We start from the raw sequence: 16,256 nt of genomic DNA, 5'->3' as shown, positions 1-16,256 counted from the left end.
TGAAGGAGAGCTGCAACATGAAAGAAATACAGTATGAAAAGGAGATGCAGATAGGCTAGGGCTGACACTCAGGCTGGGCTAGCTCTTCAGCATTATGTCCTGCTCAGACAGTTTTAAGAAAACAGTCTTGCAGCCTAGGTGATTCTGTATGATTGAAGTACATCGAGTTCAGTTTTCAGCCAAGCTACCCCTTTCCTGGACTCAAGAGGAGAGGCAACTAAAATCAACAGGAGCATTTCCACAGATTTCAGTGGGTATTTCATCAGCCCTTCAATCTCTAAGCCTTATTTCCCTCATCCTGGATGAGCACTCTTTCTTGCTTTGTTTACCTAGTGCATACATTACCTGGGAAGGGGCTGTTTCTTATTAGGCGCTCATATGTTGATTAACACAATGAGGATCTAAATTCTGCTTAGGACTTTTGTATATATGCCTATATATAAACAAATTAAGGCAGTTGCTTTCCATGGGACCAAAGAATCCTGATGTGCTGTGCGTTTGTCAGCTCTGTACAGGTCTGCAAAAAGCCCTAAATAAACAGCAAAATAACCTTCTCCATGAACCTGGTTTTAAGATTTCTAGGATAGCTTGGATGTGCGGCTTCTTGAAGCTGCTTAAAATCTTACCAAAAATAACAAGATAGAAGGCTCAGACTAAGATGTCTTATTTTAAAATCATTATAACCATAGAAGAAACTGAAAACTTCTCAAGAGCAGATATCCCCACATTATTTCTGACATAGAAATCTTGAGAGAATGTAGAAGGATTCTGAAAAGGCCTCCTGTCCCCACAAGTTCACCTGGAGAAGATGCTGCTGCTTTTTCACATTCAGTTCTCACCTGTTTATTCTTAACTCAGAGGACACACATTTGGGTTTTGTTGGTGAGTTACTTTCCTGTGAGTCCATTGAGTTGTAAAAGTTTAGGTGAAATTAGGTTCACGAGCTAAACTGTTTCCACTGCCTAAATTTCTAAACACTTCAAAAGGAGTTGAAAGTGAATTATGAAATATATGCTGAGATTGCCCTAAAGAGAAGCAGCTACGTTACCCCACAGTGGTTTCTGTTTACATACTCTGCAGATCCGTGAATGCTCCTTTTGCACACACACTGGCAGGAGTGTGCATGTCTGGTCAGCCAACCGTTAGCCTGTCCTGCCAGGCACAGGGCTAAATGGACCCCAAGGAATACAGAGCACAGAGCCTTCTGTAAGCAGTTTCCACAGCATCTTTTCCTACTTGGTTTATTTCTTGTATGCAAATCTGTGCATGTGCTTACTATTTTTTTTGACATAATTTGTCCACATTTCTTTTTCAGTTAACATATTTTCATTTCCATTTGTTCATTTCTGGAACTGTTGTATTTTCAGTTGATTTCATAGGCGGACTTGACACATACTCCTACCGACAGCCCCCACAGGAACATGTTGAGTTAAAGCCTGTAAAGCCTGTAGGTAAGGTTCTGGTCCTACGGACCACATTAATCCTTCTAACTGGACTGAAAGCTAACCTTCTCCTGAAATAATTTTGGCATCAGGTTACTAATAATTTAATTATATTTTCATTAGAACTTAATTAAAAATTAATCCACATAAAACATGTGAGTAAGGACACTTTGTCATTGGTGACATAACCGCTAAAGCAAGGATTAGTAGATAACACCATGTCTGCCATGTCGTGCCTCGGCTTAATGCAAGGAGAGGCTCGCAGTGAAGGATGGAATTTCTTCCCTGCTGACTTTTTAGCAAGAAAAGAGCTGGTTTATGGCTGCTGCTGCTGCATAAACCTTAATGAGATTAACCCATTTATGGAAAAGCAGAAGCTTTTACATTTGTCTAGCAACTGGAAGAAAAATGTTTGCTGAAAAACTGCTAGGCAGCTTAAAATCTATCATATGTAGAGTTTCACTGGAACTTCATTATCTCTTTGTCATCGCTTATTTGCTCCCACCATGAAAATCACGGTTTCATAGACTCTTCCTACTCTGCTACCTAATGAATAATTTTGGATGCATATCTATTAATTTTATTTGGAATGAATTAAGATATGGGGAGACGTTACTAGTACATATATTTTGGCAGAAGTTCAGATAACTTCAAACAGATGATATTTCAAAGTATTAGTGGTAAAACAGAAGATGTTCATTTGGAAATTCTTCTTAGATACTTGTAAGTTGTTGCCCTGATGCTTTCTGTCTTTAAATTTGCCTTCGGGTCTTTCATGTATCTCAAATGCAACATGAAACCCACGTGCAGCTAATTGACTGAAACTAATTTAATGACTTACTGTATTTTACTTACTGGTCAACAGAATTAAAGTATGAAGGTTTTTCCTGGTGTATGCATGTGTGCATGTGCTGGCAGTTTTAATTTAAAGTGGACAATTGCTAACAAAATGTTTTGAGTTGGCACTTGACACATGAACTTTGCTTGTGACTACTAAGTTTTGCATGTTTTTTAAATATATTTTATTCATGCTGCAGCTTTCATTTTGTAGAAGTAAACACGGACAAAATTTTACTCAAATTTAGTGAGTAAATATTGTAAGGTTATGAAGGCCCCTTTGTAAGTATGGTGGTGTATGTTAGAACAGGAAGAAATATCACATTAAGACAACAAAATGAAACAATGAACAGTTTGACATGGCATTACATTGGAATCTCCATTTTCAGTTATATTTCATTAAATGCCAATTTTGCTGCATTTTCTGTGGGAAAGATGACAGCAAAATGGGGTTTTGACCATTCTGAATAAACTGCTAGATTGAAAAAGTGAAATTGGTATCCAGGAGGAAGAAAGCCACAGCTACAACATTTACTCCTCTCCATAAAAGATTTTAATGTTTAAACCTGCACTGAGGTTAATTTTAAAGTATTAGGTGAATAAACGTTCAGTACTTTCTTCACAAACTTGCTATAACTAAAGGAAATGAAAAAAAGACATTTTCACAAAAGACTTATAAATATGTTCCTGCATAATCTGTTCATTTGTTTTGCAGTAGAAAAGTCACAGAATCTGAGAATTTGTTCTTTGATAGCAGATTTTGATTAAGTAGTTCAAAGGATTCTGGGGTTGTTGGTGAGCTTGCAATACTGGAGAATAAATGGCATCTTCCCATTTCCCATGTACGGGTATTCTTGTACAGATGGGAGGACCCTCTCTGGCCTCTTTATGGCTGCTAGAAGTATAAAAGTGGAAGATAAATTATATTGTGTTTTCTTCTTTATTGACATTTTGGTTTTAGGCACTGAAAGATATGGAGAGGATCTTTACCTAAGCAGGGAGGAAAAATATTATCCGTGATCAAAGTCTGAATTAGAAGCCAAATTGCTGGGAACAATTTGAATAGTCATTGGATTGTGCCAGAAATCTGCAGATGCTTATCTCTCTGCAGCACATGAGCCTTCTTGACTTCTTTTGATAAGTTAATTGCTATCTGTATCAGTTATATGTAGTCTGAGAAACCATAGTATCCCTAAGAAATGTGACTTCTGGTATCCAGGCTGTGAAAAACTCCATTTCTCTTCTCTTAGAATTGAAAAAGAATAGTACTTGTTAAATACATTCAAGGCCTTAATAAAGGTTACAGATCTTTTGCCATCCTTACCACTTTGCCATCCTTACCACTTTACTCACGGGGAAAAATTAGCATGATGCTTTTTATGGATGAAAGCTTAGCTATATTTCCCTTTTTCTCATCCCTTTTATTTCCCTTATTTCATTCACAAATTAACTAAACATAGCCCATTGAAAAAATAAGGTTCTGTGGCCTCATCCAAACTATGTAGAAGACAGTCTGTTTTTATCAAGTACTCATATTCAGTATAATGTCTACTTAGTGCTGCCACAATTATTAATGATTAGCAAGTGTAAGAATAGTTTTCCTTTTCACCCCTGAGAAGAGGTTAAATTTGAACTTGTTCTCACAGTGAACATTTTTTAATGCAAATATGAATGATCATAGCTTGTCTGTTTGCTCTTCATTCTGCCTGTAACTCCGTTAGGCTACCAGACAAGGAGAAGCAAGATCTTTGCCCTGAACTGTGCAGTTTCAATTAAGATGTGTGTAAGGCAGGAGAAAATAGGGGGGTGGAAAAAAATCATCATGTTCTTTTTGAGACTAAAGCACAAGGACTATAAAGACTTTTGTGTTTTCATCTGTTTCAAGCACAATATCAACAGCCAGGTCACTCAGTAGTATTTAGAATTGCTTCATGTACTGTTACATGGAAAAGAGAGGAGCATGTGGATTAGTAGAAAAAAAAACCTTTCATTTTGGCTTGTATTAGGGTTTTTTATAATTATTATTATTAATCGTTTGCAAAAATTAAAGTTTACATGTGCCCCATTCCTGTTTGGATGAGTAGGTCTGATCCAGGACTACTTCAGCTTTGGGCAACCCTGTCTGGACAGACACTATTCCAATTAGGGATGTCACTAGCATCTCTAGGGACATTGCTAGCTTCTGCTTGTGAGACTGATGCAGTGTCTGAGAAACTGCCAGTAGAGAGGTTACCGCTCTGTGATGGGTCTGTGTGACCCTGTCCTGTTTGCATCTTCTCATGAGACTCTACTCACCATAAAATCGCTATGAGAGACCATCATAGATTTTCCAAGATTAGACAAGTGAACATGGTTTACAGGCAGACATGTGAGAATATATAGATTCAGCAAGCGTGCAGTTGTGGTAAGGACTACAAATAGTGTGAGTCCAGCTCAAATGCACATATTTGTAATCAGGTCATGTCTGAATTTTATAACCTGGTGGACATACATCTTATACTGTTAAAATATGTTATGCTAAAAAGAATCTATTATTATGTGAGCTTCAGACATGTTTCACTGCCTGTGGTATTTTTCCCCAAATGTTTTTTGCCTTTGTGGTATGCATGATACAAAGCTACCACTTTGTACCCAGCCATTTATTCTTTACCTTATGTGTGGGTCTTACAGCTGAGGAAATTAGTGACCAGAGGTGCTTTATCCACTTGTTCATTAGTTGCTAACCTGTCAGCTGGTGTGAATTTACATCTCACAAATTAGAAGCTAAACAAAATAGGTCTTTATTTGTAAGTAATTCGTACATTCTGCTTTTTAGGTCGAAGTAAGTAATGAACATAGACTCAAGACTTCTGCTGCTGTAGCTGAAGAAACAGATTCTAGAAGAAAAGACCAACCTTGTGACTCATCGTTCTGGAAGAAACCCACCATCCGTTTCTCACGGCATGTGGATTGTTCTTCCCACAGGCTCAGTGTCATTATCAGCGTTGTTATTTCGTAGATCCTTGTAGATGATCTTGAATTTTTGAATAATTTACTTATATGGACACTTGTAAATTGTAAATTTTTTCTTTTTTAATTTCAATATTTTTACAACATTTAGTGTTAAGGCATGAAAACAAAACAACCTGTGAAAACTAGGAGCAGGGTGCATCTTTCTCAAAAAAGTCAGTATTTTTTGACTGATAGAATCATACTGTGCCCGGTCAAGATTGTGTCAGTATACAGTAATTTTGACTCCAAAATATGCAGCAGGAGTCAAACCCTAACAGTGTACAAGAGATCATTTCAATGCTGTATTTAGAATTCACAATGTCCACTCCTTGCATTTTTTGAACTGCTGTATGCAGTAGGAATTGATCTATGACTCTTCTTACCCAGATGTTCCAGCACTAATGTACTCATCTAATTATTGCAATTCATATATGGCTCCTTCTCCCTTCCTAACCTCTTTTGCCCTCAGCCCACCACCAGTAGCTGTCTCTGATTTGAAGAGCAGAACGACTGCTCTATGGATGTCGGTCCCTAGGAACCCTTACATCCAGGGTTCTTTAAATATCTGTGATTTGCACATTTTTAAACTCTTTTCCTCCCTTGTCCCAGGAAGAAGCCAAGCATGAATGTACAGTACAAGGCACCAAATGAAGCCTTAGAAGCCTCTAGGGACTAATTTTACTCTTAATTTAAAAGTAAACAAACAAACCTGAAAACGTGTGTAAAAATTTGTAAAGCTGTTTGTAAATACTTCTAGACAAAGAACATGTATGTAACTCTGTGGTATTTTGTTTTCTATTCTGTCACCACTAGCATAAAGTGATACACAAAGCTATTTTCTCTGGGAAACCAGCAGTCTTTCTAATAGAATACTGTGTTTCTTTCTTCTTAATTACTATATGAAGTGCTGTGCACAGTTGTGTGCCCCAGAGAGTTATGTCTCTCCACAGAGCCTACATGCCTCAGCATTCAGCAGATACTTCCTCAAGGTTTTGGAGCTCTTTCTGGTTTTGCGCTTTCTCATTTTATGGTTTCCTTGGTGGCACTGTCGGGAAGGATGTTCCTTCTGATATATGTACCTCCACCTCTCCACCAGAGCTGAATGCAGGTCCACTAAGTTACTTCATAAATATCCTAAACAGTCTTCAGCTGGTAATTTCTGATCCAACAGCATTCAGATCCTAAATTTGCAGTCTTCTCCTAAAGAATACCTCCCATTTATTTTCAATTCTGAGCAGATGAGAGCTAGGAGAAGGCTTGTCTTGATTCTTTCTCTTCTAAAGTCTATTTTTGTTATTTATTGACACAAACCTAGTGGGGATGTTCATACATACCATGGAGGTAGAGTCTACGATTTTTAGGTGACAAGGCTCTTGTGGTTCATCCACCTATTTCCCACCTAGTTAAATCAAAGACCTCACTGCCTTTGGAGAAAACACAACCTGAACATAAGTTAACATAAGTTTCCCTGAAACTGAGCATGAACTAAGTGTTAAGACAAAGTCAAGGGAACCGACAACGGAATAATCCCTTTCTTAGTATTCTTAGGATTGAATATACCTCAAATGATATGTCTTTGTGTGGAAAGTCAGACTGCCAAAAAGAGGGATGCTTTGTATGAAGATAATGCCATCTGTCCTCATGTATTTGTGTGTTGCCTCATAACGCTCTTTTCCCCTGTATTCTAGAGTACTGCAAAGTACCAGGTTTGTCCCATCTTGAAGACCTTACCTTAGCACTAAAAAACAGGTAGTTTGTCACAAAACTAGTAGAATAATATCATTGTTAAGGCATCATGAAGAAGATACAGTGTGAATTGCTTTATAGTTGTAATATTTTAATAAGATGAAAACATTTTTATCTACTTCTGTAATATTTTATTGCTGCTTAGCACAACAGATTATTTTGTTTCTTTACATGATGCCTTGAACAATGATGATGTCTACCTAGCCAGTGCCTGCAGCCTTCTGTGTTTGTGATGGCTCCAGAACTTCGGAGACAGGGATATCTGAGCACCATTCAGTGCAGCTTCCAGAAGCTGCCTTGCTTCAACTTTCTCAATTACAGAGAGAGCCTAGGATGTGGGCATCTAGCATGATGATTCCTATGATCAATGCAGTTCCCATTTGCGCTTTACATTTCAGCATTAATGTCCCTGAATTAATTATTATGGGCTGGCAGATTAAAGGCCTCCAGCTGAACCCAGTGCTACCCTCAAGACCAGGCGGGATCTTTGGCAGAGCTTTGGAAGCGTGTATTTAATTTTCCACCACGAGAAACATGTCTCCTGGACCATGTTTTACAAATTTGTCTGAATGTGTCTAAACCCTGCCTTTCTGTGGGTCCTTCAGGTTTTCAGCTTGATAATGAAGAGCTGTGTACACACCACAAAAATTCTGCAAAGACAGAACCTGACTTCCATCTGAAATATCGATCACTTTTTAGCTGGGGAACACAAACCAGTTGTATTGGGTCTGGCTGAGATGGAGTTACTTTTCCCCATAGCAGCCCTCATAGTGCTGTGTTTTGCCCTTGCAGCTAGAAAGGTGTTGATAACAGAACAGTAGGTTTTGGCTACTGCTGAGCAGTGCTGGCACAGCATCAAGGCCGTCTCTACAACATTTCCCCACCTCACCAGCAGGCTGGGGGTGGGCCAGATCTTGGGAGGGGACACAGCCAGGACAGCTGACCCAAGCTGACCCAAGGGATATTCCATATCATATGACGTCCACTCAGCAATAAAGGCTAAGAGAAAGGAGGAGGAGTGGGGGGCATTCATTATTTACGATGTTTGTCTTCCAGAGCAACCGCTATGTGTACTGAAGCCCTGCTTCCCGGGAAGTGGCTGGACATCACCTGCTGATGGGAAGTAAAGAATAGATCTTTTGTTTTCTTTTGCTTCTGCACAGAGCCTTTGCTTTTGCTTTATTAAACTGCCTGTATCTTGACCCACGAGGGTTTTCTTTTTCCATCTTATTTTCTCCCCTCCCCATCCTGCTGAGGAGCGGAGTGATAGAGTGGCTTGGTGGGCACCTGGTGTCCAGCCAAGGTCAACCCACCACACCAGTATATCCCAAATATGCTTAAAATCTCGGAATCGTTACCAATACAGCGAGTCTGCCATCTGTCTCACTTAATGAACTGAACGATCCTGATTGAGAGGAATTTGTCTTCATTAGAACAAGCCAAAATGCACGCTGCAATGCTGAGGAAACTGTCGTTCTTTTCTAAATTGAGACACAAAAAATAGTACCAATCAATCTGTACATGTTGGGGAAAAAAATCTTGAGAATAATAAATGGCTTTGATTGTTAATTGCCGTGTCCTCCAATACAGTAGAACATATTGGCTAATATTTTTGTAGGAAGCCTTCAGCAATAATTCCTTTATTTTTGCAACACATACTTTCAGTAAGGTGTTAGGTGAGTCCCAGATCTGCCAGCTACACAGGAAATAAGTGTTGGCTTTCTAAATAAACTTGGATAGTTTTCTTAAGCTTAACTGTAACATGCAATTTCAGGAAATGACTAGGTTTGTACTGCAAATCAGAATTTGCTGACAATCTTAAAACCTCAGAGCAGATTATCAGTTGGTATAAACTCTTCTGGTGGCATTAATAAGTCATACTGTAACAACTTAAAACAGCTGAAGATCTGTCCTTCCAACTTTTAGACTTTTTTCCTTTCCCCAAATTTCTACTTAATTCAAGTTTTACATAGATTCAGATTTGCAACAGTACTGTAACTGATAGCAAAACTGGAGATGTGACTGCAGAAATATGGCATTACTTGTTCCCTAAGGACTGAGTCAGGTACCACTAGTTTTGTAAAAGAGCAGCTGATGTCTTCAGGACCTGAAAACAAGAACTATATCGAGAAATGAAAATATTGTACTGTCTGGTACAGTGACACAGAGTGATTATATATTACACCTTCTGGTGTTGCTGGAGGAAATATTGGGTGGGCTGATGTCCCCAGCTCTTTTCTATCCATAGAGATTTTTTACAAAAACTTCGAAATAAATAATTTTTTTGAAGTTCAGTTAAGATCTGAAGGAACTCTCTAAAATTAAACAGTTCATAGCCTGGATTTGCTGAAGGGTTTTTTTAGTGCTAGGATATGACATTAACTACTACAAATAATTTTCAATAGATCTTTACCAGTTAAAACCCTGGGAATTGTGCCTGGTTTTATTTAACACCTGCTTTCTTTCAGTAGTGCAGAAGATGGTTTTAAGAAGATGGTATTGACCACATATTGATAAGGATATTAGAGTTCAAAGCTAGGGGTATGGTTGCTGGTTAGCATGTAACAAGGCTACCTTTTCTTGTTTAAAAGCTGAGAACATATTACTGGACCACTCAAAAGCCTGCAGTCCTGCCCCAAAAAATGGCAGATTTTAGCCCAAACAGCTGGTGGTTTGTCTCTTTCAAACACCTTTGAATGTAGGCTTTCTTTGTTTGTAGCTGCTGTGCAGGGATCTGCTCCATGTTTGGATCTTGAGTTTCACCTCTCCATCCAGTTGTCCACAGCTCAGGCGTTGCAACACCGTTGTCACCTCTGAGTGCCACATTGGCAGGTGCAGCCTTTTTTCAATGCCAACTGCAATGTTCTTCTCCTCACCCGGCTGCCTGCCTATCTTTCACATGGGAATTATTTGGCTGAAAAAGCCAACCCAGCAATCTATCAAGTTCCTATAACAGACTTTGACAGTGGCAAACAAAAATTGATGTCCCAAACTAATTGGCTTGCCTTCTTCCAGTATCAGCCTCATCTAGTTTAATTATAACAAATTACAGCCTGGGAGCTCTTTTTATACATTGAAGAAGTTTCTTTTCAAGTTGGGAAAATGTTCCTTCTGTGTACAGCTCCCATGTCTGCAGGACGTTTTGCACAAACAAATTCAACCCTTACCCGCTGTGCTGAACATTTTGACAGAAACCTGTTCTTTAGTGCAATGCAGCCTTAAAGAAGTGGTGTCTCTCTCCTCTCTGGCCCAGGAGCAGACTATCCCTGCAACCATAACTGGAGATCAGCCTGAAAGATTTATTAATTTGCAGAGGGTTCATGAGCTAACTAATATATGTCTTATGGACAATCAGGGAATTCAGATCTGTGAAAATGAGCACATAAAGAAGATATTTCATATCAAGATTACTGCTGCAGGGTTTGCCCCTTGGAGCTATGTCTGCATTGCATGCTGGTGTGCTTACAGCATGTCAGAGCAGCCCTGATCACCTAGGAGTACCAGCAGCACTCTGCTTCACTGTAAGGGCACACTAGGCTGTCCAGGACCCTAAATAATTATTTAGCAGCTAAGAACACAAATCTAGCCTTTACTGCTTGCTGTATGACAACTACATGTAAGATGTGCCGTTTTCCCCAGGTTGATAGGCAACTGCTGATAAAGGATGGTTTCTTGCCATAATTTCCATTTCTTTCACACAAGTCAGAGTTTCTCTTTGATTTTAAACAAATTAAACACCTGGATTTAATTCCTGCCTCCAAATGTGTCCCTGCTGGTCAGTCACACAACACAGTCCTGGATGTGACAGCTTTGTGGAATAGCTGCTCTTGCATGGTCTATTGCTTCTCAAAACCAGCAACAGACTCTGAAGATAGTCTCACTAAAGAGCAGCCATGCATAAATAATACCAGGAAGGCAAAAAAGATTCTCCTTGTTTTGCTTATCCCCCCTAGGACCCAATATCACTTCTTTAAGCTTTCTGTCCCAGTTTCCTATTTATTTCACACCAGCCATATGCGACCATGCTTTCAAAACACTCCTGTAAGTCGGTGCCAAGCAGACTCACTGAAGCTGAATTATAAATTGGATGAATGCGACTCCAAGAGTAATCTAATTTCTCTTTTTCCACAACATTGCATACCTGACTAATTAGTAGAGCATCATATACAAGGAAGGGTTACGGCATTTCCTAGCATATGACATACTTGGAATGAGAACTGTGTTACACATGAGCAAACAAGTCAGCTCCTCACTGCGGTCCATGATATTCAATAAAACGTCACTAGGGTGTACTTACCCTGCTTCATCTGTAGCCAGAACCAGAGTGGCAAGCAGGTACAGAGTCCCAAGTGCTGGGGCAAATGAAAGCCAACAACTTGTTTAAATGACCTTGGTTTGATACTAATAATCCACACTGCAATATGTTGTTTTTCTTAGCAAATAAAGCTGCCTGACATACAGGTTGCAGCCAGATCCTCAGGTGTGTGATAACCAGTAACCTTCTATGCCATTCTTACACATATATATTCACATTCATGTTTTGGTTTCTAAAGGCCCTATAATTCAAACAAGTCTGTTTGCCCTGAAGTTAAGATGAGGGGCTGTATCTTGACTGCAGTAGGGAATGTCCCTTGGAGTGTTTGGAGATCAAAATAACACCTATGGAGATCATTGCCTGCCCATGGGAGCACCCCCAGGACCCGTCCTGGTGCCAGCACTGGCTGGCAGCTCTGGAGGAAACCCAGAGGAGCCCAGAACTCTGAGAGGAGGAAGAGGGTCTGGCTGCCACAGCCAGGTCCCCCCCCGGACTCTGCAACCTGCAGCAGCCTGCTAGGAAACAGCCCTGAGAGACCTCATCAGGGACCTCCCTTGATTTGCTCAGGAGCTGCATTTAAACGCATTTAAATCCAGGCTTTGGGCCATAGTCCTCACCTGAGCTGTGCTGTGCCCGTGTCTGTGCCTGGCCAGGGACCTCCCTGGCCCCAACTCACCAATGTCGCTTCCTGGCTCCACCTCGGACCCACCTTGTCACCACCACCTTTGCTGGTGATCCCTGGATGGTGCCTGCTTTTCTCATTGGGCACAGGGTGACAGGGTCCCCATCAGTACAGGCAGGGTCCTGCCAGTCTGGCCATCACCTGCGACTCTTGGCTCACATCCCCTGGATGACGATCCCCATCCCGTTGCCCCCAACAAAGGCTCACATAACACCTTTGTCCTGGCCCCATCTCTCCCATCCTTCCACTCGTTTCTCTGTGGGCTGGGAAGGGGAGGATCAGGATATTTCCTATATAAAGTATCCTCCATTGACAGCTTAAAATAACCTCCCTTTTGCATCCCTTTGCTGTAAGCTGCTCCAGTGATCAAAATGAGTTGTAGTAGAAACTGTTTTTACTAGGGAAGCAAGACCTATGGCATATAGTCCAACTGCTGATTTATGACTTGCCAGGGAGTTTTCCAAATCTGCAAGAAGTATTTCCGTGCTGGATTTTGTCTAGGATTAGAGTCTTTGGCCTTTTTTCCTCAAGCAAGCAAGTACAAAAAGCTGTGCTCAACAAATGTATTTCTGATGTGCTTTTGATGATGAAATATTAAATTCATGCACTCTGATAAAGATGTTTTTATTCAAATTAAGACTCCACCGTGTTACGGTAAGCTGTGTGTTTGGGGAAGTATTAGACTCAAATATGTAGTTAATGGGTGTGCAATATGATTTGAAAGACACTCCTATTAATCTGCCCAGTTAGTAAGAAATTAAACTTGTGGCTATTCTTAACCCATCAAATCTATTTCACATTAGAATAATGTGAAAGGAAAATCAAGCCTGGAGAGAGTAGCTCTGTGAAGGAAGAGAGATTTGGGAAAAAGAATAAATCAGACTTACAAAAGGCAGAACACTAAAAGCAAAACTGGGTAGACAGTGGAAAGCAAACTAAAAAAAAAAAAAAAAGAGAAAGAATTGTGATTTTATTTTTAACATCATCATGTAGTAGTATGCTCAAAATTATTATTTACTGGAATGAAGAGCACTACAATATACATGCACACAAATATGTATCTTTGTCATTGCTTTTGTAATAGTGTAAGGTTTCTAGAAGCTCAACTAGTTTTACAGCCTGTCTTTCACCATTAAAATGTAATATGCCAAGGAATATGATGTACAAAGGAATATTAAAAGGAAGGTTTGACTGCTGTTCTGCTGTGCACGTTATGCCACCTCATGGTTAGTGGCAGAAATACCACAGTCCTAAGAGCGCTATTTCAAAAATATGGCAAAGGAGAAAGAGCAGCACATCTCATTTATTGGTACATATTGCTGAAATGTCACAAGTCCCACTGGGTTCAGTCATTGCAGAGTGCTAAGATCAAATCTGTGAATTATATATAAGGACAAAGTGCTGCAAAGCAGATCTGCTTTTAAAAGTTGACTTTGCTGTTTTCCTGCAAATATATTGCTAACACTACATATAATCTAAATCTGACCTGGTACTGTCCCATAAACAACTCTTCCTGTGGAGCTACATTCCCATGTTTAACTTGTTTCAGTAGGTTGCCATTAACTGGAAGCACAGAGTGTTATCCACTCTGGGAAGTATCATTTCTTTGCTTCTCTCACTTCAGTAACAAGAAATATTATTTACTTACAGTTGAATAACTAACATGGAATTTCAGTCCTGGATGTGTATAATATACACCTAATTATTGGACTTGGATTTTACCATGACCTAAAATTCTTAAGGTAAAAAAAAATCCAAAACCTCAGGAGAACATAATTTTCACTTGAGTCAGGAGTTCATAAGATACACTAGCAAAGACTAGATTACATTTTTACACTAGAATAAATTATACAATGAGATAGAAATGGAAGCTGGGTGAATTGATGAGACCTGGAGCATACAGCCAGCTAAATGATGCCTCGAGTCTCAGCTATGCTAAAGTCACTTTGGAGAAAATGTTTGTTAAAAGCAATGGGTTGAACTCAGATGGCTCGTGTATAAGTAGAAATAGATTAATCTCACTTAAGTTTAGGCATTTTAGTATGAAATATATAAATTTAGGAGTCTAGTCATCTGACATTATCAAAGGAGTGGGAGGAAGGGAACTGTGTCTCTCTTGCTCAAATATGGGGTTTGTGGTAAGCAAGCTCTTAATTTGGGCATCTCAGTCCCACCCAGAATGAGGCCAGAGGAATGTAAAACAAATGTACTTTCAAATCCTGTGTTTTTACTTTCCTGATCTTTCAGTGAAGCATACTCGGCTTCAGACAGTTCAGAATATGGTCAGCTGCTGAGTATCTGAGGAAATCTAGATAAAGCAAAAACATTTATTAATTAGGCAAACACATGCCACCTTGAGAAGTGGAAATGAGGTATCAAAAAGTTAGGTCTTTGGTTTTTTTTCTATGACCTGGTTAACTCACAAACCAGATAACCCATCTAGGACACATGAGAAATGACTACGCATAGTTTAAAACTCCTTTTCTAAAGGATACTACAATCTTTCCATCATGACAGAGGACAGAGTAACTTTAGTTGGTTTATCTCTCAGCAAGAGACTTGTAGGTTAACTTTGTAAAAATAAATGTGAAAGTCTGGCACCATTTGCATTTTGAATTTTCACATTCTCTTATTAATGTAGCTGTTCGCAAAAAAGGGCTGTGCCCTGTTTTTGATGCAATCTAATTCAGACATAACAAAATACTTCTGTTTTGTATGTTTAGAAAGGCTACGGAATGCACTTGAAGCAGTAATCTGCAGTACAAAATTACTGATGCATTTAGGGATCATCCTCATTTCTTTGACTTGCCAGAAAGTTCCCAAAGGATGACTTACCATGCAAATAAATTAAAATGCCAGTCTCATCAGAAAAAATACTAGTTATTTTCTGTTCAGAAGCAATTGTTTATTACAGCAAAACAAAATACATTTATTGGTAACTATGCCAGTTTTTAAACCTACAATGCAGAAATACCTAATCACCCTGAAGCTTCTTTCTGGAGAGTGCTTAAATAGGGAGATCATGTGTGGAGCAAATGCAACATTGGAGTCAGAATCTTTGGGGAGTAAAAAAAGCTATAAATTGTGCCTTCTTCCCATACTTCCAGTTTCTAGGGTTAATTTGGCCAGCCATGAATAATGCATTGCAAGACCAGCTTCCTACCTTTTGAGATTCATTCTGTTCATCCAGTGTAACTATTATGACTCTCAGTCTGCTCTGTGTGACATATAATTTTGCATAACATTAGTCAGTATGTTGGAAGTGGGGTTTCTGCTTCCAAATTACATATAGATGACTTCCTGGAGCTGGCTGGAATATGCACTCCATAAGCTATCTTCTGAAAACACTCACGTCCTCTATAATGACATTTAAAATGACTGATGAAAACCTGCTTGGGCCAACACATTAGTAATTAATGGTGTATAGTTATGTCTTTGTCCTCCTGGAGAAGAATGAAGACTCGGCTTTCTCACCAGATGTGGCTGCTTACTTTACTTTAACACAGCTATTACTCTGAGGTCCAAGCCTTACCGGAAAACCGAGGAGAAAATGTAGCCCTTTTCCCTTTGTGCTAGGAAATTGCAAGGCATTCTGCTAGCTGTATTTGCCACAGAAACTTTAAGGAAACAGAAGACACTCTGGGATTTCTCTGAAGAAGCAACACTGCCTGCTAGTGAGACCTCAACATAATGGCCCAAATTATATTGTGGCTGTGACATGGAGTCCCACCGTGGGACTTGGACTGTAATATTTAATCTCTTGGTACCACACTCCTCTATAAAATGAGAATAGTAATAGCTATGTAGCACTTGCCCACAGAAACAGGATTTTACTCAGATTTTACTTATATTGTTTAGTGGAGCTGCTGACTACAAAGTAGGATGTTTGTATGGCAGCCATACTAGCAGTGCCCAGGTCTCCTTCTCAGATTCAATTTCCATTGACTCCAGATAGGAATTATCAGGTAGTTGCAAAGACAAAGGACCAAGGCTCTACCACCTTCAGAAAGCAAACCTGTGCTGGCGCCGAACTCCTTCTCCCTTGCCCTCCATCCCCCCAAGTCTAGTCTGATGAGGGGAGGCCCGGGGTCTGCCCACAGCTGTGGCTGGTAAAGATTAGGGCATAACAGCTGCTCAGGCTCTGTATCGCCTAGTACAGTGATGCAGGATGGGGCCTCAAGCACCAACCCTTGACTACCATTGCTGTGGCATTGTCACTAACCCCTTGGTGTGATTCTCAGCA

At 39.8% G+C, this 16,256-nt stretch overlaps 1 protein-coding gene across 4 annotated transcripts in view; it reads left to right on the top strand.

Annotated features, from left to right (window-relative positions):
- NKAIN3 (sodium/potassium transporting ATPase interacting 3) overlaps positions 1-12,948 on the top strand; it is a 384,319-nt gene extending 371,371 nt beyond the window's left edge. For 2 of the 4 annotated variants that reach the window (XM_087752491.1, XM_087752480.1), the window contains 2 exons: positions 1,368-1,451; positions 5,095-12,948. In XM_087752491.1, the coding sequence (XP_087608617.1) occupies positions 1,368-1,451; positions 5,095-5,108 (98 nt within the window). In that variant the 3' untranslated portion in view covers positions 5,109-12,948. The remainder of the gene's footprint in view (positions 1-1,367; positions 1,452-5,094) is intronic. The other 2 variants (XM_087752502.1, XM_087752511.1) reach the window with 1 other exon arrangement.
- Positions 12,949-16,256: the final 3,308 nt, after the last annotated feature.

The sequence above is a fragment of the Nipponia nippon genome, unplaced genomic scaffold (assembly GCF_047370975.1).
Source record: "Nipponia nippon isolate SJK-2023a ecotype South Korea unplaced genomic scaffold, ASM4737097v1 scaffold_1, whole genome shotgun sequence".
Classification (NCBI taxonomy): Eukaryota; Metazoa; Chordata; class Aves; order Pelecaniformes; family Threskiornithidae; genus Nipponia; species Nipponia nippon.
Note: the sequence above shows the minus strand (reverse complement) of the source record. Positions and strands in the feature narration are given on the sequence as shown.